This window comes from Cryptotermes secundus, unplaced genomic scaffold, assembly GCF_002891405.2.
Source record: "Cryptotermes secundus unplaced genomic scaffold, Csec_1.0 scaffold58, whole genome shotgun sequence".
Classification (NCBI taxonomy): Eukaryota; Metazoa; Arthropoda; class Insecta; order Blattodea; family Kalotermitidae; genus Cryptotermes; species Cryptotermes secundus.
The window spans coordinates 754,283-780,754 of record NW_019734309.1 but is presented as its reverse complement, the minus strand read 5'-3'; the positions used below and the strand labels follow the sequence as shown (position 1 = coordinate 780,754).

The 26,472-nt window shown below is 40.4% G+C and overlaps 2 protein-coding genes across 3 annotated transcripts in view; one reads left to right on the top strand and one right to left on the bottom strand.

Annotated features, from left to right (window-relative positions):
* Nucleotides 1-26,472, top strand: part of LOC111868397 (MKRN2 opposite strand protein) — a 70,172-nt gene that overhangs the window by 1,501 nt on the left and 42,199 nt on the right. For both annotated transcript variants that reach the window (XM_023858990.2, XM_023858989.2), the window contains exon 2: nucleotides 13,814-13,957. The gene's annotated coding sequence lies outside the window, so the exon portion shown is untranslated. The remainder of the gene's footprint in view (nucleotides 1-13,813; nucleotides 13,958-26,472) is intronic.
* The window catches only part of LOC111868393 (protein eyes shut), a 49,978-nt gene continuing 27,936 nt past the window's right edge, over nucleotides 4,431-26,472 (bottom strand). Inside the window, exons 13-24 of the mRNA XM_033753041.1 lie at nucleotides 26,241-26,377; nucleotides 23,708-23,953; nucleotides 22,170-22,346; nucleotides 21,829-22,057; nucleotides 18,694-18,857; nucleotides 17,701-17,910; nucleotides 16,143-16,331; nucleotides 15,811-16,052; nucleotides 15,583-15,724; nucleotides 10,947-11,119; nucleotides 8,213-8,462; nucleotides 4,431-5,423 (exon numbers count right to left, since the gene is read on the bottom strand). Of these exons, the coding sequence (XP_033608932.1) occupies nucleotides 5,263-5,423; nucleotides 8,213-8,462; nucleotides 10,947-11,119; nucleotides 15,583-15,724; nucleotides 15,811-16,052; nucleotides 16,143-16,331; nucleotides 17,701-17,910; nucleotides 18,694-18,857; nucleotides 21,829-22,057; nucleotides 22,170-22,346; nucleotides 23,708-23,953; nucleotides 26,241-26,377 (2,320 nt within the window). The 3' untranslated portion in view covers nucleotides 4,431-5,262. The remainder of the gene's footprint in view (nucleotides 5,424-8,212; nucleotides 8,463-10,946; nucleotides 11,120-15,582; nucleotides 15,725-15,810; nucleotides 16,053-16,142; nucleotides 16,332-17,700; nucleotides 17,911-18,693; nucleotides 18,858-21,828; nucleotides 22,058-22,169; nucleotides 22,347-23,707; nucleotides 23,954-26,240; nucleotides 26,378-26,472) is intronic.

The following is a 26,472-nucleotide window of genomic DNA, read 5'->3' as shown; positions in this document are numbered from 1 at the left end:
GGTGCAATGCTATAAGCCGGAAGGTCACGGGTTCGAGTCCTGATGAGGTCACTGGATTTTTCAATTGACCTAATCCTTCCAGTGGCACTATGGCCCTGGGGTCAACTCAGCCTCTAACAGAAATGAGTACCAGGAATCTTTCTGGGGGCTAAAGGGCAGCCAGCGTGTAAGGCTGACAACCTTACCACCATCTGTGAGCCGATTGTCTAGAGAAAATGTGGGAGCCTCAACGTTTCACAACCCTATGGGCCTCCACATCCTGCGACAGGGATAGCAGAAATCTATGTGAAACAGTACTTTACATGGTTGCTAGGTCCTAGCACAACTTGTGGGGGTGAGGCAGATATTAAAGCAAGATTTGGTGAACAGTATATGCAACAGCTGTGGTTTTTGGCACAGAGGCGTAACATATAATTAGAGGTACCCAAGGTTCTCAAAGTTTCACTCCAAACCACACCAATACTTTTGAAGTAATTAATTTTTTTAAAGAATTCGACTTTCCAAAAATTGTATATTATTACTGAAAGCTTAATATTTAGAGTAAGTGTAGAGATGGAGACAGTGTATTCCTCCAAAACATCATTGAACTTTACGAAAGTGCCTGGCGACACATCCCCCAAGATAGTGCTCCTTATTCATAATTTTATTTGAAGCTGTAAATAAGAATAATTCTGTGTACATCTGAACCATATATACATCTGTATATCTGTATAATTCAAAACCCACTATAGTGGGTTTTGAATTGGTCTGTATTGAGTGAGTCAGATGAAGATAACCAAGAAATCAAAATTGACCAAGATTTCACACTTTGTGCGCTTAAGATGTAAGTATCTCTGGATGAACTTTCATCTTTCTGTCTCAGGCATTCTGGACATGTAGGGTGAAATTTTCTAAAGTGCCATGTCCAGGTGTCTGCCTCATCAGACTATGGCACGGTTTAGTTGGGACAGATTGTGCGTTGATCTTTGGATTGTGTGTCAGAAATTCACTTTCTGTTGTAAAAGTTAGAATTATTCCTATGCTTAATTAAGCAAACACTATGTCATGGAGATATATAGAGGTGTGGAGGTGTAGCTCCATGCATTCTTAACCTTGGCACTAGATGAAGGCGAACAGTCACCTTCACCTGGTACCCATTGCATGAAGGACTGGGTGCGCCCCAGAATCAGTACAGATGCTATGAAGACAAAGAGAAAGATCTGATCGTTGCTGAAAGTTGAACCCCCGTTCCATAACCCTCTAGGCCATAGCCTGTTGCTATACCAACTAAGGTATCCTGGCTCCCCCTTGGTGTTGTGTATTGAATCAAAAAGGACTTCATATTTAGTTACAACATTTAATAAAATTAATATCAGTACAAATGCAATATAAATAATTAGAGCACAGAGTAGACACAGTAAATAACACAAGTTCAACTATGAAACGTTGATATACGAGAGAGGGTCAGTAAATAGGTAACAAACATAAAACAAGTGATGTTCAAAGCTGGGAAAAACGTGTATTTCTTGACATATCCTCCACCAACACTGATACACTTGTCCCATCACTTTACCAGTGCGTCAAAACACGCAGCATAGAAGTCTTTTGACTGCTGTCTCAGCCACTTCCGCACCTCCATTTTAACCTTTTCATCATCAGTAGAACGTTTGCCACCAAAGTGGAATCACTTTATGTCACAAACACTTCCCACCATAAACGGGAAACATTTCTTTATGAATATCCTTTGCATTGGGTCCTTGTGCACACAAANCGCACCTCCATTTTAACCTTTTCATCATCAGTAGAACGTTTGCCACAAAAGTGGAATCACTTTATGTCACTTCCCACCATAAACGGGAAACATTTCTTTATGAATATGCTTTGCATTGGGTCCTTGTGCACACAAGCAATGCAGAACAGAACACTGATTTTCAGTAGTATACTTTTCAAGCATGGTCACCATTTTGACTCATGAAACCAGCCTCTGAACATGCGAATGCTCGTCTGCAGCATAGACCGTCATGAAGCTGGCCTATGCTGCTACATAGTGATAAACACAGAAAACCAGTTGTGTCCATTACAGCTGTTTTACTTCTATTTATGACCTGTTTACTGACCTCCCTCGCATCTATGAATTGTGAACACAAGTTTTCTCTTCTTTTCATTTTTTTTCTAGTGTTTTGCACATAACAGTTTTCAAAACTTTTCACATCTGCATTATTCTCAAATACCAAAGAAATTTAAAGACTGCAGTTGTCAAGAAAGCATGTAATTTTTTTAATTACATTGTAACATATTAGTAACACCATAAGCAGAACTACTTCTTGCACAGGCATCCTCCCACCTGAAAGTAACACTCTGTTTGCTTTTACATTTTGTTCTTGTGATGTGCTCAGTCTGAGACATCTCTAAGGGTATGTCATACTGTAGCTCAGCAAACCTTTGGAAGAAAAGTCTTTTGTGTTCAGCCAGATGTCTGGTATGGTGATTTTTGTTCCAGTCGATGTTGAAAATAGAATCTAGTAACTTTCTGATGATGATCAAACGATCTATGTCACTGCTTAATAACGACACACCCTCAAAGACGTTTTAGACACAATATATCTATGTTCACTTCAGGTGTTTTTTTTTTAGCAAGTATGACCAATCTTACTCGTCTTATGCATTACAAGTCTGTGCTGTCAGGGATATGTGCATGAAAGGTTTTTCTGTTTCTGAAATATTATGCACTTCACTCATGAGTGTCTGTGGATGAGAAACCCAAAGCTTTTTACATCAGTTTTCTGCACTGATTATTCTTGTTGCATGCACTTTCATTGGCCATGGCTTTATTTCATTGTCATGAGGACCGTCAGTATTGTATCTGAAGCCTCAGTAGAAGCTGCCTGGCCTGCCCATTGAGTTGCATGCACAATTTCTCCAACCTGCCCCCCCCCAATTTTTTACTCATTCATGTAGTTTTCTACTTCTCCTTCACCCTTGGTGTTTGTTTGGTTCATTTGTCATTCTTTATATACATGGATATTTTTATGAACACAACCCCAACCACCCGCTTAATGAGACCAAACCTGTACCTCAGAATCATTGAACACAATACTGTACAGTCATGTGTATGCTACATTGTCAGCTTTGGGCCCCTGATATATTGTTATAGTAATTCTTGTTTTTCTCTGTATTTTTGTTTTCATTATGGATGCAATTTTGTGTATTGGCTTCCAGATTTGTAATTACAGTGACAGACAATATATATTAATAAGTGGTATAACATTAGTATTTATGTTGAAACTGCCATGGTACCCTAAACAACACTTTGTAGGATCCAATTTGTGTATCATTGGCCAGTGTGTTTTGTTCAAGACTTTTACATGGTATGTAACTTCATGAATGTGCATAAAAAAGATACCTGTCAGTTTGCATACATAAATATGTCCTTTGGTTCTCACTGTACTGAGTTTTCATTGTAATTATTGACAGATTACATCACATAAAACCAAATACATCATTTTGATTACTGCAACAATAGTAAACATATCCTCAAACTTCCTTGTATGTCCATTGTAGCTTATTTATAATTAAACAGATTCCAATTTGTAGAGGTTATGTATAGCTCTAATATCAGACAAGCAGTACTGCTAAATTTATTACATAATTATTATTATTATACATAATGTTAATGTGTACCCTTGAGTGATAGATCTTTGTGTGTGTTGTTGCATTTATTTACTGCATTGTAATCTATTAATGTTTCCCTGAATATCCCTCTCAAGTGGAATTCACATCTCATCCTGGAGACTGGCTATACTGACAGGATTCTCATGGTTTGTCCCTGTCCCTTCAGATAGAAGATAGGATAGTACCGCAAATTAGGCCATGACTGTTTCGTTCCACTTCTTTTCCAGTTTATTCACTAATCATTGAGTCATTTGATTCTGTATTCTTAAAGTTACTGTCAGTATCATTAAATAAATTGTAGATAGATAAATATTAATAATTTAACAGCAGCTGCTCACGGTGTACCGTAAAGTGCAGAGTTAGTACTCCGAAACCATAATCATTTTGTAACCCGGCATCAGATATAATTGAATTGTTTTCATATGTATTCACGCCAAACCCTTCTACATTTTGTGTTCATTTGGCTAGCAAACATTCTAAAACTGTGGAAAAAGTATGAGCAAACTGCAGGTCAATATCTTGATGTTATTTGCATTAGGATTTTCGCTGACATCAGGTGCTTGACAAGTCTGTTTCACACCTACTGGCCAGGATAATTTTAGTAATGTTTAGATGAGACTGCATAATGAGGAGCTTCATATCTTTTACTCTTTGCCAAGTATAATCAGTGTGATCAAGTCAAGGAGGATGACATGGGCAGGGCATGTACCACACATGGGGAGAAGAGGAATGCATGGAGGGTTTTGGTGGGAAAGCCAGAAGGAAAGAGACCACCAGGAAGACCTAGACATAGGTGGGAGAATAATATTAAAATGAATCTTAGAGAAATAGGATTGGTTAGAAGAACATTCTTCCTCTGGAGTTGAAGGTTGCTACATCACATGTAGTAGAGCCTAGGGATAATTAAATTGCGGCTCACTTTAGTAAATTCATCATGAGTTTTGTGTTTTTTTATTGAATGGTATGAAATTCCTTCTAATTTTTGTGATCTTGTATTGAATGGCATCGGGTTCCTCAGACATCTCATGTTCTTGTATTGACTGACAAATTCCTAGGAATTTTTTTTTGTACTTGTATTGAATGACACTAAATCCTTCAGAAAATTTTTTTGTACTTGTATTGAATGACACTAAATCCTTCAGAAAATTTTGTTGTACTTGTATTGAATGACACTAAGTCCTTCAGAAAATTTTGTTGAATTGGATGACAAATTCATTAAGAGTAGCATTGTATTTATCAAACTGTAGTCAGTGAAGTCAGAGTGGAAGAACATTAAATTATGGAATCAATGACAATGCCACTATTAACAAACAGCAATGCAACAGCGTGGAAAGTGTCATACTTTCTAGCTGAGATATCAAGATGTCTGACATCTTTTAAATGCAGTACTGGACTATGATAATAAAGTTTACTTGAAGTAAATGTGACTGGAAATTTAAAGAATTTTTGCTGTTTCATTTTCTTGGCAGTGACTAGCTAAAAATATTTATCACTGTATGTGGCAGTGTATTTGTACCTCAAGCACCAGTTCTTTCTACCCACTTATGTTAATGTTTCTTCTGAACACCATCTCACCTGACGCGTTCTTCACTTTGTTTTGTGAGAATGCAGCTAAAGAAAATCGCAACTTCCAATGTTTTCACCTCTGTACCTTGAGAAATCTGTGATTACTGCATCTTCCATCCATGCAAATTCTTTGATGCAGCCACTGAATGTTGACATAAAGTGGCCTGATGTTTCTTCTTTCACAGACTTCTCTCCTGGGAACCCACCTGAAAGATACCAGCAATAGGAGACTAATGTTCTAAATTCTTAGCACTGTCTAAACAGGACATGCCTGANAATAAAATTCAAATTAGAGGTTATGATGCACTCATGTGAGTAAAGAAGGGTACCAAGAATCACATTGCAGACACTTCATGTTAATGCCTGTGGTTACTGTCTGTATTGGTAAATAATAAATTTCATAACCCCAATGGGTGTTCTGTGTTAGATCTGTGATTGTAAGCAAGAAACTGACAGAACTGATGGCAGTAACACTTGTATTTTGGGGGGGAGTGAGCTCAGTTGGAATCTTGGGTGGCACCTTGGTTGTGGTGACAGGTTTTTGTGGCTTTAAATGAATCTCTCCAAGCAAATGCCAGGATAGTACCTCAATTAATTCACAACCACCAACTTACAAATCTCCTCCATATCATCACTTATAAATCATCCTGCCATTTGACACTGTATAGTCTGAAACTTAACTTGGTTCATCCTGGTCTGTCACACTAGTAACTGTACAAGATTTTAACCACCATCCAGTGTGATTGATAAAAGTTGTGTTTTTAATTTTTAATCCTTTATGTGTATGGGTCAAAACCGCCATCTTCAGAAGGGTAATATCAACATGTATAGGAACTGTTATTACCAGTTATAGATATTAATATTATATCTTTTAACTAATGCTAAGACAATGTATGATTTGTTAACACATCTGAAAATTATTACAGTAAGTCTGTTTATAGGTACTGTACAATATTTGTTGTAATCTAGAACCAATTTGATTCGTGTTGTTACACTTCTTCTTAAAGGAAGATGAGTGTATTCTGAAGATCGTTGCTTTGACCGAAACATGTAGAAGATAAAAAATTAAAAACACAACTCTTATCAATTGCAGTGGACAGTGGTTAGAAATCTTATATATAGTCTGCATATCGACAGCATCATAAAATAACACCCCACACATACATGTAACTAAGAGAAACGTTACATTTTTATATACTTTAGAGATACATATTACAATAAACCTCACAGACTCTAGATTCTAAAGGGTTCTGACAGTGGTATACAACACACAGAATTACTGGATTTTTTGGACTTTTTCCATTGTCCTGTATTCTAGAAAATAGAAAACATGCCATTTCGGAAACTGAATCTGTTTCTGTCCTTGGGTGAGGGGGGAAGACACCTACTCAGTTGGGCCCCTTAGAAAGAACTTATCTCCTGTAATTGAGATTAGCTCTTTCTAAGGGGTACAACTTAATAGGTGTTCCCCCCTCCCATCCCCCCTCACATGAGGATGGAAACACATCCAGTTTCCAAAACATGTTTTCTCTTTTCTAGAATACCGGACGATGGAAAAGGTAGAAAAACCCAGTAATTCTGTGTCTCACTGACTCTGTTTGGTACTCAGATGTGACATTTATACAACAGTATAGTTACTTCTCCAGTTTAGTCCCCAGATCTTCACAACCTAGTTCTCCAGAGTCCATTTTAATATTATTCTTTGTGTATGTTTCACTCTTCTGAGCTGTAAATTTCCAATTTTGTGCTTTTCTTGTTTCTCCTTGACTGCCTTAGCAGTGCTGAACGAGGCATACAGCTGTATCTGTTCTCATTAAGTTATTTTCTTCTATTTTAGTATTTTTTCATTTGAATTGGTGGCTGAATTGAGTGCAGATACATTTCAAAGAACAGTTCACATTTACAGAAATTCATTGTTCTACAGTGCTACATTTGGCATCACTGTATGTTATATTCTTGGTCCCCCTCCCCCTCATTTGCTTACTTCCAAACCTTAGAACATGTGATTAGTGCTGTCAATTCTAATAAAAACCTGTAATTCGCCTTTTATACAAGTATACAGTGTGTCATTCTCAGACACCATAAATTTCTGTTCTTTGTATAGAATGAAGTTTCATTCTCGTATAAAATAATAATACTTTGGCTTTATTTTCTTAAGAACAAACTGAGAATACACATGTTATGCTGCTAAAATAATTCTGATCTTCTCCACTGTAGCCCTGGGAGTCATAGAAGGCGATGAAAAGGGAACCCCATGCCTGGGGGTATAACTGGGCCACCCTGTCACTTGGGGACATAAATACAGGGACCTGGTCCTCCAGGTTGGAGTCTTGGACACAAGGCTGACAACCTTGCTCTGTAAGAAATTGTTGCGAAATCCAAATAAGTGAAAACCAGCTGCAGTTCGGCAGAATTGTCTAAGGAAGACTGTGGCTTGAAAATGGCTGTTTTGCCAATTATGATGATGGTGATGACGACGAGGACACTGATAAATAATTCAGAAACCCCTCACCATCATGCCTTGTTCATACCCTTCAAATCCCTGCCACTGACTAGGAGCTGAGATTACTCAGCGGTATAGTGACACACTAGAGGCAGGACAGCGAGGAATTTGGCTTCAATTCCCAGCACAGGCAACAGATTTTTCTGTTCTCCACAGTATCCAGATCAGCTCTGGGGCTTACCCAGCTTCGTGTCCAGTGCATACTGGGGACTCTTCCCCAGATGGAAATTTGCCAGGGCATGTAGCTAACCATTCTAGCCCCATGTAGTTCTGAGATTAAGAATGCGTAGAGCTACACCTCCACTCTCCATGTGTCTTCATGGCATGGCGCTTAACTAAGCACAGGGACATTACCAAAATGGTGCTCAGACCCCCTCAAGTGCCTGATGGGCTATCTCTGGATTGAACCAGTGACTGTATGAGCTATGGCATGGCTACTAGTAGTATACAAAGAAAAAATTTTTGTCATGACTAGGTTAAAGTTGTACTTACCCAGATAAAAGATACCATCTGTGGTGAGAGGTTTACTGTTTTGATGTTCCTGCTCGCTTTTAGAATGCACTAACATATTGTCCATCCACAGTGTGATATTGGCGGGGCTGAGGCTTAGAATTAAATTGTGCCATTCTCCGTCAGCTACGGAAGCTCCTGGTATCAGAACTTTATTATCCTTTGGTCCATTCCATCCCCATACCAACTTGAGTAAACCTCTGTCAGTGCCAACCCCAATGAACTCTTCATCCTGTTGGTACAGACAGTATATTTATTAGAGGTATTAATTAGTGGCTTTTATTAGGACTACATAGATGAGAAAGGAATTAAACTTGTTTAACTTAAGGAGTAAAGTTACAAAAACAAAAAACAAACAAACTCCATGATTTTAGTCTGCAAGCGAACTATACTGACCGAGCGACTGCCGCTTGTCGGTGAAGTTTAGTGCCAACTTTTTGCGGATAGAGGGTGTCGCGCAGTGAGTGCAACAAATCCCCATGGCTGTTAATTTCGTTTTTCTAGCCGCTATTTCCTTGAAATCACTCCTGAATTATCAGCATGAGGCTGAGTGGACCCCATTTCAGACCCACTACTTCTCATAAATAATCTGGTAGCGCTGGGAATCAGACTCAGACCTGTGGATCTGTAGCCAGGAACGCTGACCACCAGACCACAGAGGCAGTGCAAAAGAATGAAGTTACAGTTAGCAGAATTTACATGCCATGTGCCAAGATTGGAAATATGTTGTAAACCAAGACAATTAATGGATTAAGTAGCTCAGTGGGTATAACAGTGGACTGTATGCTCGACAGCTGAGAAACTGGGGTTTGGGTCCCAGCAAGGGCAAGAGATTTTTTTTTGTCCACAGGATCATGACCAGCTGTCAGCCCAATCCCATGTCTAATGGGGATCCAATAGCAAAGCACCCAGGGCTTGAAACTGACCACTCACCTTCATTCAGTGTCCAGGTTAGGAATACATTGATTTATACCTCCACTCCTCTCTACACCTTCATGGCATGGTGCTGAAGTAACCAATCAGAGGGAAAATTTACCTTTATACTTACAGGAAGATTAACCATTGGGCGGTGATGGGATAAACATAATGGGCAGAATGGAATTGAATGTCCAAACAGTGTTTATTATGTTCATCTATGGGTACAGGCACAGTAGGTTTCATTTGGAAGAACTGAATGAAAGTTTATTAGATTCATGGAATTCAGAAATAGATTTTCTTAAAGCAAAATTTGGTTGGGAAACATTTTGGAAAACAGCCTCTCAGAAGGCTAAGGAGGAGATTGGATAACATTGTAAGGATGGAAGGTGATGGAATTGGCTGAAGATTATGTCCAGTGGTGAGCTTTGGTGTGATGTTGAATTTTTTACTCCCAGATTGTTAGAACATTGTTAACCATACCTGCAGCTTGGGTTTGCATTATATATTATAGTTATTTGTGTGATTAAATGGTGATTTTCAGAAGTTTGTTTCTAAAAATGAAGGATAAACTGGCAATATTAGAATTTTCTCTGCAACTGTGGTTCTGTTTAAATAGTGGTAATGATTCAGCGCACAGATGGCACTGAGTTTGTCAGCCTCATGTGCCATCCATCTTTTACCCCCAGGAAGATTCGAGATACTTATTTCTGTTAGAAGCTGAGTTGATCCCAGGGCCGTAATGCGGGTGGAAGGATTAGGTCAATTGAAAAATCGAATGACCAGGAATCAAACCCTTGACCTTCCAGCTTGTAGCATAGTGACTCAACCAACTACTCTACCATGTGCCCCCAATAAACGAATGTTAATACAGCAATATCGGTTTATTTATTTGGAGATGGTTGTGTTGACGGCCATATAATAATACCACATATTGATACACAACAGGATGCATACAATAATAATTATAAATGTCACACTTACAATATTCCTTATAGAAGTATACGGGGTTCTCACTGTCATGAAACATTTGCAAGATCTGTTATACTTTGCTGCTTTATATGGCTAGAAGTAGTGTCCATTCATCACCTATGTTATGGTTCCTTATTTTGTCTCTGTGTATATTAGCAGAAACTTTGAAAATAGAGTAGCACTGACAGTGAGAAATCAGAGTTTACTCATGTACTTTAAAAAAAATGAATATGAGAATTCAGATCATGTCCAGAAACTCCACTGCAGTGTCTGCAAATCACTTTAACAGCCAGGATACACAGTAGCATAGTTGGTTGAGGCACTATCCTACAAGCTGGAAGGTTGCGGGATCGATTCCTGATGAGGCCATTGCAGTTTTTCAATTTACTTAATTCTTCCAGCCGCACTGTGACCTGGGGTTTGACTCAGCCTCTAACAGAAATGAGTACCAGGAATCTTCCTGGAGGGTAAAGGACAGCCGACTTGTAAGGCTGACAGCCTCACTACCATCTGTGAGCCGATTGCCTAGAAGATGTAGGAGCCTCGATGTCTCACAACCCTATGACCCTCCATTGCCTGTAGGGATAGCTTTACCTTTATTCTAACAGCCATGGCTACTGTATTATGGAGTAAATTTCCTAATAGCGTTCAGTGTTCTATATTGGGTTCACAGTAGGAAGCAGAAGAAACAGAAAAATTGCATATATATATCCTTGATAAGACTGTAGAAATGTGGCTGGAATTTGATTCTAATTCTCAAATTGTATGCCAGCACAGACACATGCAAAGAATGCCACGTGTGTGCAATTGTGTTACATTAGAAATTTACCTTTGCACTCCACATAATCATTCCATCAAGTTCAGCGGTCGAGAAATTAAGATACAGGAAACTGATATCGACACCTTCCTGTGGACCTCCTTCAGCACTTCTTGCAACCCGCACAGCTTTCTCCACCACCAGATAACTGTTGCCAGCAAAATGAGGGGATCCCAATTTTACAGCTGCAAATAAACCGTACTTTATTCTCTTTTTTTCTTCAATCACAGTTTATAGATACGAGGCTCGTCCACAAAGTAAGTTTCCCTGGGGCCGTTTACAGAAACAAAACACAATTTCATGGAAATATTTATTGCAACAGATACAGCAAGTGTTCAGCTATTTTTCAACATAATCAACACCGGAATTGAGATATTTGTCATACCGTGGGACCAACTTTTGAATACCTGTGTCATAGAAGTCTGCTGCCTGGGATTGGAACCACTGTGTGACAACCATCTCCGCCTCTCTGTCATTCTCAAAACGCTGCTGCTCACCGGACAGGAATTTCTTGAGGTGTAGGAAAAGACGGAAATCACTGGGAGCGAGGTCCGGGCTGTAGGGTGGATGATTAAACACCTCCCAGCTGAACTCCTGCAGGAGACTTGCTGTCCATCAAGCCGTGTGTGGCCTAGCGTTATCGTGCAGGAAGACAATACCGGCACTAAGCATCCTGCGCCGCTTGTTCTGAATGGCCCATCGCAATTTCTGCAGTGTTTCTCAGTAACGCTCAGCATTCACCGTCTCACCTCTGGTCAGGAAGTCTACGTGGAGAACGCCCCGTCTGTCCCAGAATACCATGCACATCACTTTCCGCGCCGACGTCTGCTTGAATTTCGTCTTACAGGGAGATCCACTGTGACGCCAGTGCATTGACTGCTGCTTGGTTTCTGGGGTAATGTGTGCAATCCACGTTTCATCACCTGTGATGATCCAGTCCAGAAACTCGTCGCTGTCATCATGGTACCGCTGCAGAAAGGTCAGTGCTGACTCCATGCACTTTGTTTTGTGTTCTGGTGTCATTTGCTTCGGCACCCACCTGGTGCACAATTTTCTGAACAACAGATGCTCCGTGACAATTTCGTGCAACAAGGTGCGGGAAATCTGCGGGACATGACTGCTGAGTTCCGCAATTGTGATGCGACGATTCTCCATAATGCGTTCGTGCACAAGCTCCACCAGGTCGTCTGTAATGATGGATGGCCACCCACTGCGCTTCTCATCATGCACACCTTGTTGGCCTGCTGAAAATTATCTGCACCATCGACACCATCTGCTTGCTCATGACATTAGGCCCATAAACCCGGCACAGCTGACGATGAATTTCGATCAGCGCTGTGCTCTGTTCATTGAAAAATTTTATCACTGACCGCACTTCACAGTTGGCGGGAGTTGGAATAAGAGCCTCCATCTTCAACAGCTGCAACGATGCTACTGTGGAAATGCGAGAAATTCTGTTTGTGCATGCGCCATGCTACGTCATTGCTCTATCACGTACGCGCAGTCGCTTCGCGCAATATAAGGTTTGCTAGCTGTGGGATGAGTGGGAAACTTACTTTGTGGACATGCTATGTATATGTATGTCAGTCATTGTAATGTAAAGTCTTATTAAAATATATTCACTCACTCTTTGAGCTGAGCCCATCTTGAGCAGCCACCAATCATGCAGCTACTGAAGAACTTCCCAGCATTTTATGGAACCTAAAGGTTTATTACTGTGTCCACAAGAGCCCTCCACTGGTTCCTGTCCTGAACTAGATCAGTCAAGTCCATACCATCCCATCCTGTCTCTAAAATCCATTTTTATTGTCTACCCACCTATGTCTTCATCTTCCTAGTGGTCTCTTTCCTTCTGGCTTTCCCACCATTACCCTATATGCATTCCTCTTTATTTCAGTTCGTGCTACATCCCCTGCCCATCTCTTATCCTAGGCTTGATCATTCTAACTACTTGGCAAAGAGTACAAGTTATGAAGCTACTCATTGTGCATTTTTATTCAGTCTCCTGTCACTTCATCTCTCTTTGGTCCAAATAATCTCAACACCCTCTTCTCAAACACCATAGTCTATGTTCCTCACTTAATGTTTTGTATATTCTAAATTTTACGTTTTTAGACAGACAAGATGACAAGACATAGCAAGCATTACTCGAATTCAGTCTCTTCATAACTTCCTCATGAATCAGGTTTTGTTTTGTTATAGTAAAGTAAGTAAAGGTATCCCTGTAACAGGCCATGGAGGCCCGTATGGTTGTGAGATGTTGAGGTTCCCACATTTTCTAGATGGTGGCAAGGTTGTCAGCCCTATACACCAGCCGCCCTTTACCCCCAAGAACATTCCAAGAATATTCCTGGTACTCATTTCTGTTAGAGGCTGAGTCGACCCCAGGGCCATAGTGTGGCTGGAAAGATTAGGTAAATTGGAAAAAATCCAGTGGCCTCATCGGGACTTGAACCCGTGACCTTCCAGCTTGTAGCATAGTGCCTCAACCAACTATGCTACTGTGTGCCCCCCTGATTTGTTATGGTCATTCTCAAATATCTGAACTGTGCCACATTTTCAAAATATATTTAGGTTTTATTTCATTGTCGTGGAACATTGGTGACCTATCGATCGCCATGGTAGGAGCCGCCACACGTAATCAGTGAGTTTTGCAAGCAGTTCCCTGGCTAACTACATGAATTTGATTCAGGCATGTCATTTCCAACTCCTGGATTGTGTTTAGTGTTAATTTGTTGCATTTCCTGTTTTTTTTATATGTATCTGCATTGATTTGCTGGAATGCGAGGCCCACCCATGACAAGAGTCACCTGTATTTAGAAAAGAAATGCAGTACACTTCCAGCAATGTAGTCTGTGGATCAACCTTGTTCTTTTCAGTATCAGAACTTCAAGAAGAGAGGAAGAACTAGTGAGATACAGAAAACAAAAGATTGTGAGAATAAAGAGGAGGTTGGAGACTTTTCATCAGTTGACGTATATAAAATTGGAATGATGGCAGAAGAGGAGAGACACCTTTAGTATGTTAGTAATATTGTTATCAAAGAAATGATGTTTCCATTTATATTCCTTACATACTTTTAGATCTACATATGTTTAAGTTATGCAGTGTTACCTCCAAGCCTTCCTACTAGAGCTCGTGCCACAAGCTCAGAAACAATAATCCATTTTTTCTGGTTGAGTGATGAACATGGCTGCGTTCACTTGGTTGGATGATGTGCAGAGAAATGAAGCAGATAAGTCTCCTGCTTGGTTTTATGCAGAAAGAATATGGCAATGCTGAAAGATACACTTACTACAATACTGTTTCTCCTTACTCTATCATCTCTTGCATGACTATATGTTATTGCCCGCAATGTGAGGTCTATAGCCCCCAGCAGAATTTTCTGTTGTATGAACTTTGCTGTAAGTGAGAACCCTTCCTAATTCTTAGCTTGGTCCCACTGACTTCATGTGTTCTGTAACAAGCTCTTTTATCATGTGGAACACTTTATTTCTGGTCTATTCAATGACATGGACATCAGTCCAGACTGCAGCTTTGAATTATAGGGACAGTGGATTAGAAAAAATGTTCAAAATTACTGAGTTTTTGGACTTTGTCCATCGTCCTGTATCTAGAAACTGGAAAACAATGTTTCAGAAACTGGGTCTGTTTCCATCCTCAGGTGAAAGGGAGTGGGTGTCCCTTAGAAAGAGGTGACCTCCAGTGATTGATGTTAGCTCTTCTAAGGGACCCAACAGAGTAGGTATCTTACCCGCCTCAGTTGGGGATTGAAACAGATCCAGTTTCTGAAATGTTGTGTTTTCTAGTTTCTAGAATTCTGGACAATGAACAAAGTCCAAGTAATTCTGAGTATTATACACCATCGTCAGAATCCTTTAGAAGCTACTTAGAGAATATGTGTAAAGAAGCAGTCATGGCATAATTTAAGATACTGTGCAAGAAGTTATCCATTAAGGAATGATGAAAACCAAGGAAATCCTCAGGATAACCAGTGTCCTGATGGAATTTCAAATTTGACATATCCCAAAGACAAGCCTGAAGCATCACTCTGTGAGCTGACTTGCTTGTTTGGGGGACAGTGACAGGGCTGCTGGATACATTTTGGTTCAGCAGCATTGTGTGCAAGTGGCATTTTGTTGAAAATTTTTAATTTTATTGTGATTTAGTGCTGTTAACTTATTACAGCCCTACCTCAAAATGGCAGAGAACAGTAGTGAAGAGGTGTACACTATCTGAAACTTCTTTGAGGTTCAGTCATATTTTACAGGCAGCCTTAAAGAAAAAGAAAAAGGGTCCTGTGTATTGAAGGTGATCTCCTTCTCAGCACTCTTTTTTTTTTTTTTGCTCCCTTGTGTATTGAGAATGGATTCAAACAACTTTCTGATGACTGTCTCATGATGATACACCCTCAGCGATGTTGTTGTCACAGTTTTCTAACTTATGCAGAAGTGTGTGGATGACTTAGTAAGCATGCTTCTCCTGTTAGATGTCATATACTTGAAGCCATCTGAAGATGATAATTTAATGACAGAAAAATGTGCAGTGACTGCATCTCTAGAAATAAAGCCTGTGAGACTGTATACATTATAGAAAATGTATATTTTACTGATATACATTTTGGACGACCAAGAAAGCAACCACATACCTACTTCACAGAAGTCTCCTCCCCATCCAAGAGGACAGTGGCATCGAGCAGCGAAGGTAGTATCGTTCACACAGCGCCCATTATTCCGACAGACATGGTCCATGCAGGACACTTGTGTTTCACATCTCTGACCTGTGTACTCCTATAGTAAGAATATCATAATTATATTATCTGTTTGTCAGATCATTACAGCTCCTTTTGGAGCTTCTAAAAAATATTCCATTATACCTGCAGACATGTGCAGTGTGGCACATGATGCTTGTCTAGCCAGCAGCTACCCCCATGTTCACACGTGTCTCCTCCACATCTTGTCCCATCACAGTCAGCAATATTACGAGCTGCCAAAATATGGTCATGATCTAGTGCTGTGCGCTGCCAGTTCAGTGATAATTGTCGGATGCACCCTCTGAATGGAACTGGTAATCCAGAAACCGAGCCAAGAGGAAGTTCGGATAGATCTGGCACTCCTCCTGCAACGTGTAACACAAGTGTGATGTAACAGTGTTTGAGGTTTACACAGTGATGTACAGTGTGTGCGGTGCTTGTCCAGAATCACTAACCGAGATAAAGAGGGTTGCCGCTGGATGGTAGCATCTCTCCAGGAAGCATCCCTGCACTATGCAGTATGCCATCAACGCGGAGAAAAATGCGTCTTCCGTAATGTCCAGCAAGTACACGGTGCCACTCTCCAATGGCAAGCATACGTCCACCACGAACCACAATAGGCTCTCCACGTTTGCGAAGTTTCCCTACAAAATATAAGACTATTACCATCTGGTGTGTATGGTACTGTGGGAGATAAATCTAATTTTATGTATCTTCAGTGAGTCTAAAATGTGAACGGAAGCAGCACACATGACATGGTTTTGCTGAATTTCTGTGCACGTAGGTTTCAGTCCTGGTGAATTTTATCATAACTTCTGATAAATGCGTCTTTTAGAATGCTGTTTAATTCATCCAGTACATCTTCCTTAGGTACTTTCTTTTGAAAAGGGTTTAGTTTCCACATTAGTGCACTCACTGTATTGCTTATGAACATTTGAATGAAGATTCCGAAATGGTGTTGGAATTGTTGAAATGTCACTGAAGTATGTGACTAACTTTGGATCTGTGGAATGTAATGTATGTACGTGTATATATGTATGTATTTGAGGTTCCTGTGAAAGTGAGTGTGAAGTTACTGTCTACTGGGATCTTCAGGGCTGAAGATGAAGCTAGCATTTCCCTCTGTAATGCTAGTAGTGTTCTGCAATTCTACACTTCTATAAGTCAACAGTCTTCAAATATCATGTAATATACAACAAATGGAATATTTTTAAATGGTTCAAGAAATCAGATGTAGTACTTATATTACAGTTGGCTGGTTTATAATGCTGTACATTGACAGTTAAGTCATTTGTGCTTTTAGTCTTGACTGGTAAGCGTATTTATAATTTTCTGTTTAGACACCACTTGTGGGGGTAAGTTGTGTTACCCAGTTACCCAGCATACTTCAATTTGGTTGGGTGATTTCAAGCTCTCCCAGTCTTGTCTATCAGAGGTCTCTGCTCTTATATGACCACAATGGCATCTAGGAGCAGAGTAGGGAACTTGGTGGGTGTCTGATTTTGCCTCTTATCATGAGTGAAGTGTTCTTTTGCACACCGTAAATGTACGACATGGGACCGCTGACTTTACTTCCCTTCCAAAGGAAACTGTGCTACAGATTTTCACCCTTAAAAATTCATCAACCTTGGCTGGAATGGGGAGCACCTCAGCACTAGATAATTGAGGCAGACTTTAAATTGTTGAAAGTTTAAAAGTTTTGTTTTTATAGTTGCATGTGTGCAGATTCCAATGAACTGTGAGTGCTTGAAATTTGATTATAAATGCATGAAAGACAGGACACAGGCTCAGAGAGCATGCTGTTTACTTCTGCACCACTTGTCACATCAGCTGCTGACAGTCAATGCAAGGGGCAGTCTCTGGATGCTGGATACCCACTCCATCTTCATATGAAGATTGCCTGAGAAGGCTTCATTGTTTCTTGTTGTACTTTGCTGTTGGGACAGTTAAAGAGCACTCCCAGTATACATGTAATTTCACTGCTACTCTGTGCAGAATTATAGAATGCCCTACCTGACGCCAGTCGTAGCTCTAACACTCCTCCTTGCAAGGAAAGTGACAAGAAGCTATTTCCATCTCTGTTCCCCACGAACAGCAGTAATCCTCGGTCGTACAGTGGTCTGACCTCAATATCAATTGATGTGTGTTGATGATGAAACTCCACTGGAGGGAGGGACAGATAAGAGCGTATACCAGAGAGGGCTACATCAGAAAGAGCTTCATCTGAAATGTAACAAAAATATTTATGGAACTCTGAAACAGATATTGAAATTTAAGGTTTTCAGGTAAAAAAAAAAAAAGCAAAGCTATCCCTGTACCAGGCCGTGAAGGCCCATAGGGTTGTGAGACGTTGAGGGTCCCAGATTATCTAGACAGTCGGCTCAAAGATGGTGGTAAGGTTGTCAGCCTTGCGTGCTGGCCATGCTTTACTCCCCAGGAAAATTATTTAATTAATTCCTGATACTCATTTCTGTTAGAGGCTGAGTCAACCCCAGGGCCTGGTGCAGCTGGAAGGATTAAGTCAACTGAAAAAAATCCAATGACCTCATCGGGACTTGATATTAATAAGATTACAGCCTTATGGAATGCAATGCCATGTAGTCTAATAGGTTAAGTACCATACCATTGCTTTAGAGGAACCTGCTGCATCAGCAATTTCTTTTGTAATCCTGGAGTGGGTCAGTTTTGTGGCCACGAGAGGAGTCATCGTACCTGCCTCAGAATGTGAATTACAGAAACATTGAGGAGTGCAGATTAGCAGGCCAAAGTATTTGGAGGCAAATGTCCACCCTAAGTCCCACATAGAGGGCTCTTGGATTGAACCTGGTCCTGCATGATGAGAAACTGACAAGTAACCACCTGTGCGTGGCACATCTAATGTAACAGCATCTTCTGAAACATTGGCACCTATCTGTCAGACTGTGTGGTGTGACATCGCAGAAGACAGTAGTGTGGTAGTAGATGTTGATGAAAGTTCATGCTGCATCCAGTGGGATGACATCGTACCTCTTTCACAGTATTTTCCTGCTTTTCCAAGAGGACAGTCACATTCATATCCAGCTGATAAAGGAACACATGTTGCCCCAGAGCTGCAGTTGTGTCTCATTGAATCACAGGGGTTGAAATTAATGGCACACGTTGGCCCATACCAACCCTCGGGACATAAACACCTGCAAAGGAAGTTTGACAAGTAAACAAGTGCATTTTGGAGCACAGACTGAGTGAAGATGTGTTGGTGCTATCAAGAACTTCAGGAATAGACACCATATGCCTTATACGTAAAGGTGGATGAACCTTGAAATGATATTTATGCAGACTGAAGTTAGTGTATCAGGCTTCTTGAGTCTGACTCTAATTTCCACCCAGAATTAAGAATGTATGGAGCTTTACCTGCTGTGAGCCTGTTGCCCCTGCATCTAAGCACCACACCATGATTGAGCACAGGGTATTATCTGGCTAAAACATCTTTGAGCATATGTAATGTATGGAACTTTACCTGTTGTGAGCCTGTTGCCCCTGCACACCACACCATGATTGAGCACAGGGTATTATCTGGCTAAAACATCTTTGAGCATATGTAATGTATGGAACTTTACCTGTTGTGAGCCTGTTGCCCCTGCACACCACACCATGATTGAGCACAGGGTATTATCTGGCTAAAACATCTTTGAGCATATGTAATGTATGGAACTTTACCTGTTGTGAGCCTGTTGCCCCTGCACACCACACCATGATTGAGCACAGGGTATTATCTGGCTAAAACATCTTTGAGCATATGTAATACCTTGAGCAGCGAACCTTACAGAAGAAAAGTGGCATTTGTTTAACAGGATTTCTGGTATAGTTGTTTTGATTCCCATTTTGCTTTGAAAATAGAATCTGGTAACTTTCTAATGATAACATAATGAGATAATCATTGTCTAGATACATCACTGTCTGATGATGATGATGAATAAGTCTCAAGGATATTTGAGACATAATGCAGTAGAGGTAGAACTCTGGGCATGCTGTTGAGGGACTGCATTCATCTGGCTCAGAATACAGACAAATGGAGGACTCTTGTGAGTATAGTAATGAATCTTGAGGTTCCATAAAACATTGGAAATTTCTTGAGTACCTGAGTTACTGGCATCCTCTCAAGGACTCAAATCCATGGAGTCAGTTAATTTTAGTTCATGTGGTGGAGATGAACAGTCATGAAAATGGATCTTAGAGAAATAGGGTGCAGTAGTATGAACTGGATTAATCTGGCTCAGGATAGGGACCAGCAGAAGGATCTTGTGAACACGGTAATGAACCTTCAGGTTCCATAAAATGTTGAGAAAATCTTGAGTAGCTGATCAACTGTCAGCATCTGAAGGAGTGACTTTCCTCCTCTGAGCGAGGTTTTTTTTTAGGTATACAGTCAGGTTCACATATCAGCTGCTTTACTCACAGGACAGGAGCGTCCAGTATCTCTGTGGTAGAAAATATGGAGTAAATATTTCATTTTGTAAAGTCCTTTCTTATTTTGTCATTCATTGGACAAAGCACATAAGTGGAATGTATAATGTGAAGGCCATTTCTGTATGTCTTTGCTTGACTCAGTATCAGTAGCACTGTCATGTGTGAGATGCAAGTGAAGTTTGGTTGGAGAGTCATGTCATTGGTCATTCTGAAGCCATATTTCTTAAGTTTGTTGTATTGACCCTTTCAGGACCAACCCCTAGTATGCTTAGAATTACTTGGCTCCTGGACTTCATCCATCATCCAGTATTCCAGAAACTAGGGAACACAACATTTCAAAAAGTGGATTTGTTTCCGTCCTCAGATGAGGGAGGAAACACCCGCTCTGTTGGGTGTCTTAGAAAGAGCAAACCTCAGTCACTGGATGATACCAGATGATGGACAAAGTCCAAAATCCCAGCAATTCTGAGTGCTACCCACCATCATCAGAACCCTTTAGAATCTGCCGAATATGCTTTATTCCATTTTATTCTATTCTTTCTCTATATCAACAAACACTGAATGAACTCATGGTATGTGTTCTTTCAGTGGGGAGTTCTATCTTCTGGGATATCATGTTGCGTAGTCTGTTGCAAGGCAGGTGACATGTTGAGGAAACACATCACCTTTGAAATAGGTGACTTTCAATGAACTACATGGTGTCATATCCCAGAAGACAGAACTCTTCTTAACCACTGTTCTGAGAACCTGAAATCCTACGTAGTGTTCTTTGAATATTTGACTTTTTGTGCCTGTTCAAGGACTATCAATTCAAGAAAGTAGCAGTAGTTTTTAGAACAGAATTCAAAGAGTAACAGCAGGAAAACTAAATGTTGTATATATGTAAAGACTGATGAGGAGTCAGGATAGCTCAGTCAGTGTAGTGACTAGGTGATGGGCTGAATAACCAAGGAATAATGATTCAATTTCAGCTGGTGAGAAATTTTTCTCTTCTCCACAGGGATCTAGACTGGTTCTTGGGCCCACCCAATGGCCAGGCCATGAAACTGACCATTCCTCTCCTTCTAGGTGTGAGGTTAAGAATGTGTGGAGTCATACCTCATTCCCCCATCTCTCTTCATGGTGTGGTACTTAATTAACTGCAGAACCACCTTGTATAAGTACTGATATCAGAAGGAATTTAGTCTGGAGTGTCTTCTAGTAATGCCAGTATGTGTGTTACACTGTCATTTATTCATGTAAAAGGTACAGCTTTCCCTGCAACAGGCCATGGAGGCCCATAGGGTTGTGAATCATCGAGGCTTCACATTTTCTAGACAGTTATCTCACAGATGGTGGTGAGGTTGACAGCCTCACCCACTGGCTGCCTTTTACCCCCAGGAACATAACTGCTGCTCATTTCTGTTAGAGGCTGAGTTGACCCCAGGGCTATAGTGAGGCTGAAAGTATTAGGTCAGCTTATGGCAAATTGAACATGCAACTCTCTGTCTTGTAACATAATGCCTCAACCATCTATGCTCAAAAGGTAAAGCTATCCCTGTAACAGGCTGTGAAGGCCCATAGGGTTGTGAGCTGTTGAAGCTCCCACATTTTCTAGACAGTCGGCTCACAAATGACATCAAAGTTGTCTCAAAGGCTGTGTCACTCCAGTGTGTTCACCCTGCATTTGCAGGGAAGAGCATATGTAATGCATACGTGTATGTTGCACCATGGTGAAGGCACGCTCCACCATGCTGACAGGCATGCTCGTGACATTCGCTTGTTCCACACTGTCCAACGCTCCGGCCAGTTGCAGGTTGTGTCCTCTGAAGTGCTACAGCTATGCGCCCTGCTCTCAGTTCCACATCGAACAGGCAACCAGAGAATCCAGAGTGCAGAGGCAGATCGTGGGGCAGTATGGAGAAGTTCCTGGATTCGTGTCCTCCTGAAATGACATGACCACATAATATACCTTCGACTTCAGTAACATTTGAGAGACTTATAAGTTAGTTTTATCTTTAAATATTACAGATATACAGTCAGTGTCTTTTACTTGCCAAGATAAAGCATAGATCTTGTATTGAGTTGCGAGAGACGTCCTGGAGACCTGGAACTGACATTCTGAAGATTGTCTACCATGAGCCAAGCAACTTGTCCTATTCGACCCAGTCTCACTGTATGTGAGCGATTTCCTCTCTGAGTTATGGGGCGAGGTGTGAATATCCTTCGAGGACCTGAAGGAATAATTCAAGATAGAGGTAAAAGTTGTCCCTATGCTTCATTAATTAAGCGCCACACCATGGAGATGCACTGTGGAGTGGAAGTATAACTCCACCATTCTTAACCTAGGCACTGGATTGTGAGTATTCAGCCTAATACCCCAGCTGCTTTACCCCCGAGGAAAGAGTGCCCGGTACCCATTGTATGGGAGGCTGAGTGTGCCCCAGATCAGATCTCAACACTGTAGAAGAGGAAAAAATATCTTCCCTGCTAGAATCAAATCCCAGCTGTGCGGCCTGTAGTCCATTGCTATACTGACTGATCTATTCCCACTCTGAAAGAATAGTGATTTGATCTTAAAATGTGTGTTACATTTTACAGTTGTTTTTAAAATATTTGGTTGAATGATCTGAATTTCAGATCTTGTTACAGAAATTAAAAACTAAAAATTCTTGGGATTATTGAGTTCCTGGGATTGGTCCTCCATCAGTTACATTCATTTCTTGTTTTGTGCAGGTTCTATTTTAACTATTTCTCTGTAATATCATTGAAGAATGTATATCACTTCTTCATTTACATTATTTTACTTTTCACTTCAATCCAGTTACATGTTCAGTAAAAGGAGATGCGATATATGACTGTATGGCCTGCAAGTCAGCAGAAGCTGTGCATAATGTCAGTTTAAAATCTGAAATAAAATAGTTGTTAAAATAAAATAAGACAATAAGGAAAACATACACAAACAAATGTGAGTAACCCTCTGGATGGGCTCAGTCAGTACATGCAGCCACCATTTTCTTTAGCTTATGGAACATTAGCTCTTGATTTAACTGTACTTAATCTATGAAAATTTTTCCTTAAATGGATCTATCACATAAATAAAGAAGTGACCACATTCTAAAGAAGGCGGCATTTTGGAACTGGATCTTTTTCTGTCCTCAGGTGAGAGTGTGGGGAAGCACCTACTCAGTTGGGTCCATTACAAAGAGCTGGACCAGTGACTAAGATCAGCTTTCTCTAATTTACCCATTTGGGCAGGTGCCTCCCAACCCTCTCACCTGAGGATGGAAACAGATCCAGTTTAAAAAATGTCTTCTTTTGGAATACTATGCATTGGACAAAGCCCAGAAATGTAGTAATCCCAAGCCTAGGACACCATCATTGGATCCCATTAGAATTGACTTAAAATGCTTAATTTGAGAACAAATGAATTGGCCAAGATATATTACATCATCTAAATATATTGTGTGGGAGAATAAATTATGATTTTCTGAAATTGAAAATTCTATGCATGTGATATTCACTTTATTGATAACGCTAATGAAATGTAGGTTTGTAGAGCAAGAAATGTGAAGCGAATGTGCTAATGCTATACCTGATCCAAGGTTCCATGTCAGTACCACATATCCTTTAATGAAGCTGACAGATAAGTGGTCAGCTCTGGAATCATGGAAGCCATCTTGCCCGACAAATACCATGAGTGCTATTTGTTCAACAGTTGAGGGAATAAACTTGAATTTTATCTCCATGCTATTGTGTATGGCGCCAGGTATTGGGTAGGCAGCGTAAGATGCAAGACCACCAACAGAAGAGGAAAATGAAGGCTGGCCAATCTCAAGATCTGAAATGCCAAACAAATTGTACATTATTTTGTTATATCATTTTGACAGAAACTTCTAAACTTCCTTTCTCAGTAATTAGCCAAGTGTCAGATCAGATATGAGGCCTCAGATGTAGAGACTTAAGAAGTGATTTTCAGTGAAGTTAAGGCCAATAAAAATGGTGCTCATGGGCACTGAGGCAGGCACCCTACTGGCACACCAGCTCCTGGAATCTTGTGGGTCATGGCAGCTCTGTGCAGCGCAGTTCTACAGTCTTTGTAGTGTTTTCTGGAGGAGGGCTGAATATACCATTGGGTTTTATTTCAGCAACCCTCGTAGAGCACCTAGCAAGGAAGCAGAATTGAAATGATAAATGTAATTAAATTAAGTGAACCAGGATGGTCAGTGGGAATAAGTGAAGATAAAGGTCACTTGAGGAAGATGGATTTTGAAGTGCAATAGAAATTTTACAGTATAAGTTCCTTCAAAAGGGCAACAAAGCTTGGGGACCCTTGTACATTTACAGCATGTAACAGTACCTATCCTTCAGGATATAAGACGAGTGAAGGTAAAACAAGATGTTACTATAGGATTCTGATGATGGTGTATAACACACTGATATATTGGGTTTTGGGACTTCATCGTCCTGATTTTTAAGATAACTAACAAAGACACGACATTTCGGAAACAGATCCAGTTTCCGAAACGTCGTGTTTTTATTAGTTATCTTAAAAACCAGGATGATGGATGAAGTCCAAAAACCCAATATATCAGTGTAAAACAAGATGCTCACGAAGTTCCCTACTCTGCTCCTAGATGACTCTGCCATCACACAGCTGCCATGATATCTGATGACAAGAGCGGGAAGAACTTGAAAGCACCCCATCCAAGTGAAGTATGCTGGACAGCCAGATAACATAACTCACTCAAGTGGTGTCAAATATAAAATGAGTTACAAAACGCAATTCACTTGATGTTAAAAGGACAGCTGACTTAAATATCAAAGTGTGGCATTAGAAACCACCCAACAAAAAAAGTGAAGTTGTCCTTGTGATTAACTAATTAAGCACCACGTCATGAAAGCGTATGGGGGAGTGGATATATAGACCCATGTTTTCCTGACCTCAGCACTGGTTGGAGGTGAGTGGTCAGCTTCATGCCCCGGCCACTTTACCCCCGGGGAAAGAGCCCCCCGTACCCATTCGATAGGAGACTGGATTGGCCCAAGGGCCGGTCTGGATGACGTGGAGAAGTGAAAATTCTTGCCTCTACCAGCACTTGAAGTCCAACCCCTTGGTTTTCCAGCCCATAGCCAGTCACTATACTGACTGCGCTGAGGAAAATAACAATATGCACACTAGGGGCCCAAATTGTAGGATGACATGTACATGTCCTGTACTGTATAGTCTGCAGTCGACGGTGGTTTACTGAATAACTATAGGTTTTATTTCCAGCATAAATGTCTTCACACTCTTTCTTTATATTTTACCCCAGAAAGACCTCAGATGTTAGTTAAGAAGTCAATGAAGTGCAAATGCTCAGGGGACTTTGAGCAGCTGTTCAGTTGGCAGTTCTGAAGGACTCTGTCATTCAACTGGACTGCCACTACCAATTTTTCTCTGCTTACGGGTTCGCTAAATTTTCCTTTCAGAAAGATTTCTATAGGACCATGATTTTTTTTTTTTTTTTGCTAAGGAGTTCAATAAATAATTTTCAACAATAAAAAATAAGAAGAATGTCATCTGGGATATGGCACCATTGTGTTAACCGACATTTTGGAGGAACATATCACCTCCATCTTCAGTGTATAAAAATCCACAAGCAAGGAGCCAGTGTGAGCAGGTGGGTGCAGGCGCCGCACCAAAAAGATGGCATTCTTCATAGTCACTGCCATGAAAATGTCAAATCTTACAGTATAAGGAATAGATCCTTTTCTAATGAATTTAACGAAAACGTTAGAATTTTTTGTGCATGACATTGTAACATTAAAATGTTTATGATAGTGTAGATTCCTTCCACCATTTCTTTTATTCTATCTTCATGGATGTAGCACCTGAAGTTCAGGGGAACAAGATACAGTTTTTGAAAATCCAATTTAAGAAAATTACAAATAACTTCAGAAATGTTGGTGGGTTTGGATTGAAATTCCGTGTAGTTATTCCTAATTGAATGTTAGACCTCTGTGACAGAAATCATGGCTCTAGCATATACTGTTCAGGAAATACAGTTTTCACCTCAGGCGCTGCTTGACATGTATATTGCATTAGACAACTGAAATGTAATTTTTGGCAGGGAGTAACACTTTACCATGTTCACAGTAGATGCCATGTTTTCCTAGTGGACACAGGCAGAGGAAGCCAGTTCCGGGATATGGCACGCAAGTCGAACCAAACTGACATGGGTTATCTTCACAGACTGACCGTTCACATGTCACTCCCACAAATCTAAAATAAATTAGGCAAAACTTATGTTAGATATTGTTATTCACATTGTTAGTATTTGTTGATTTAAACATGTTATGTATGAGGTCCGGAGATAG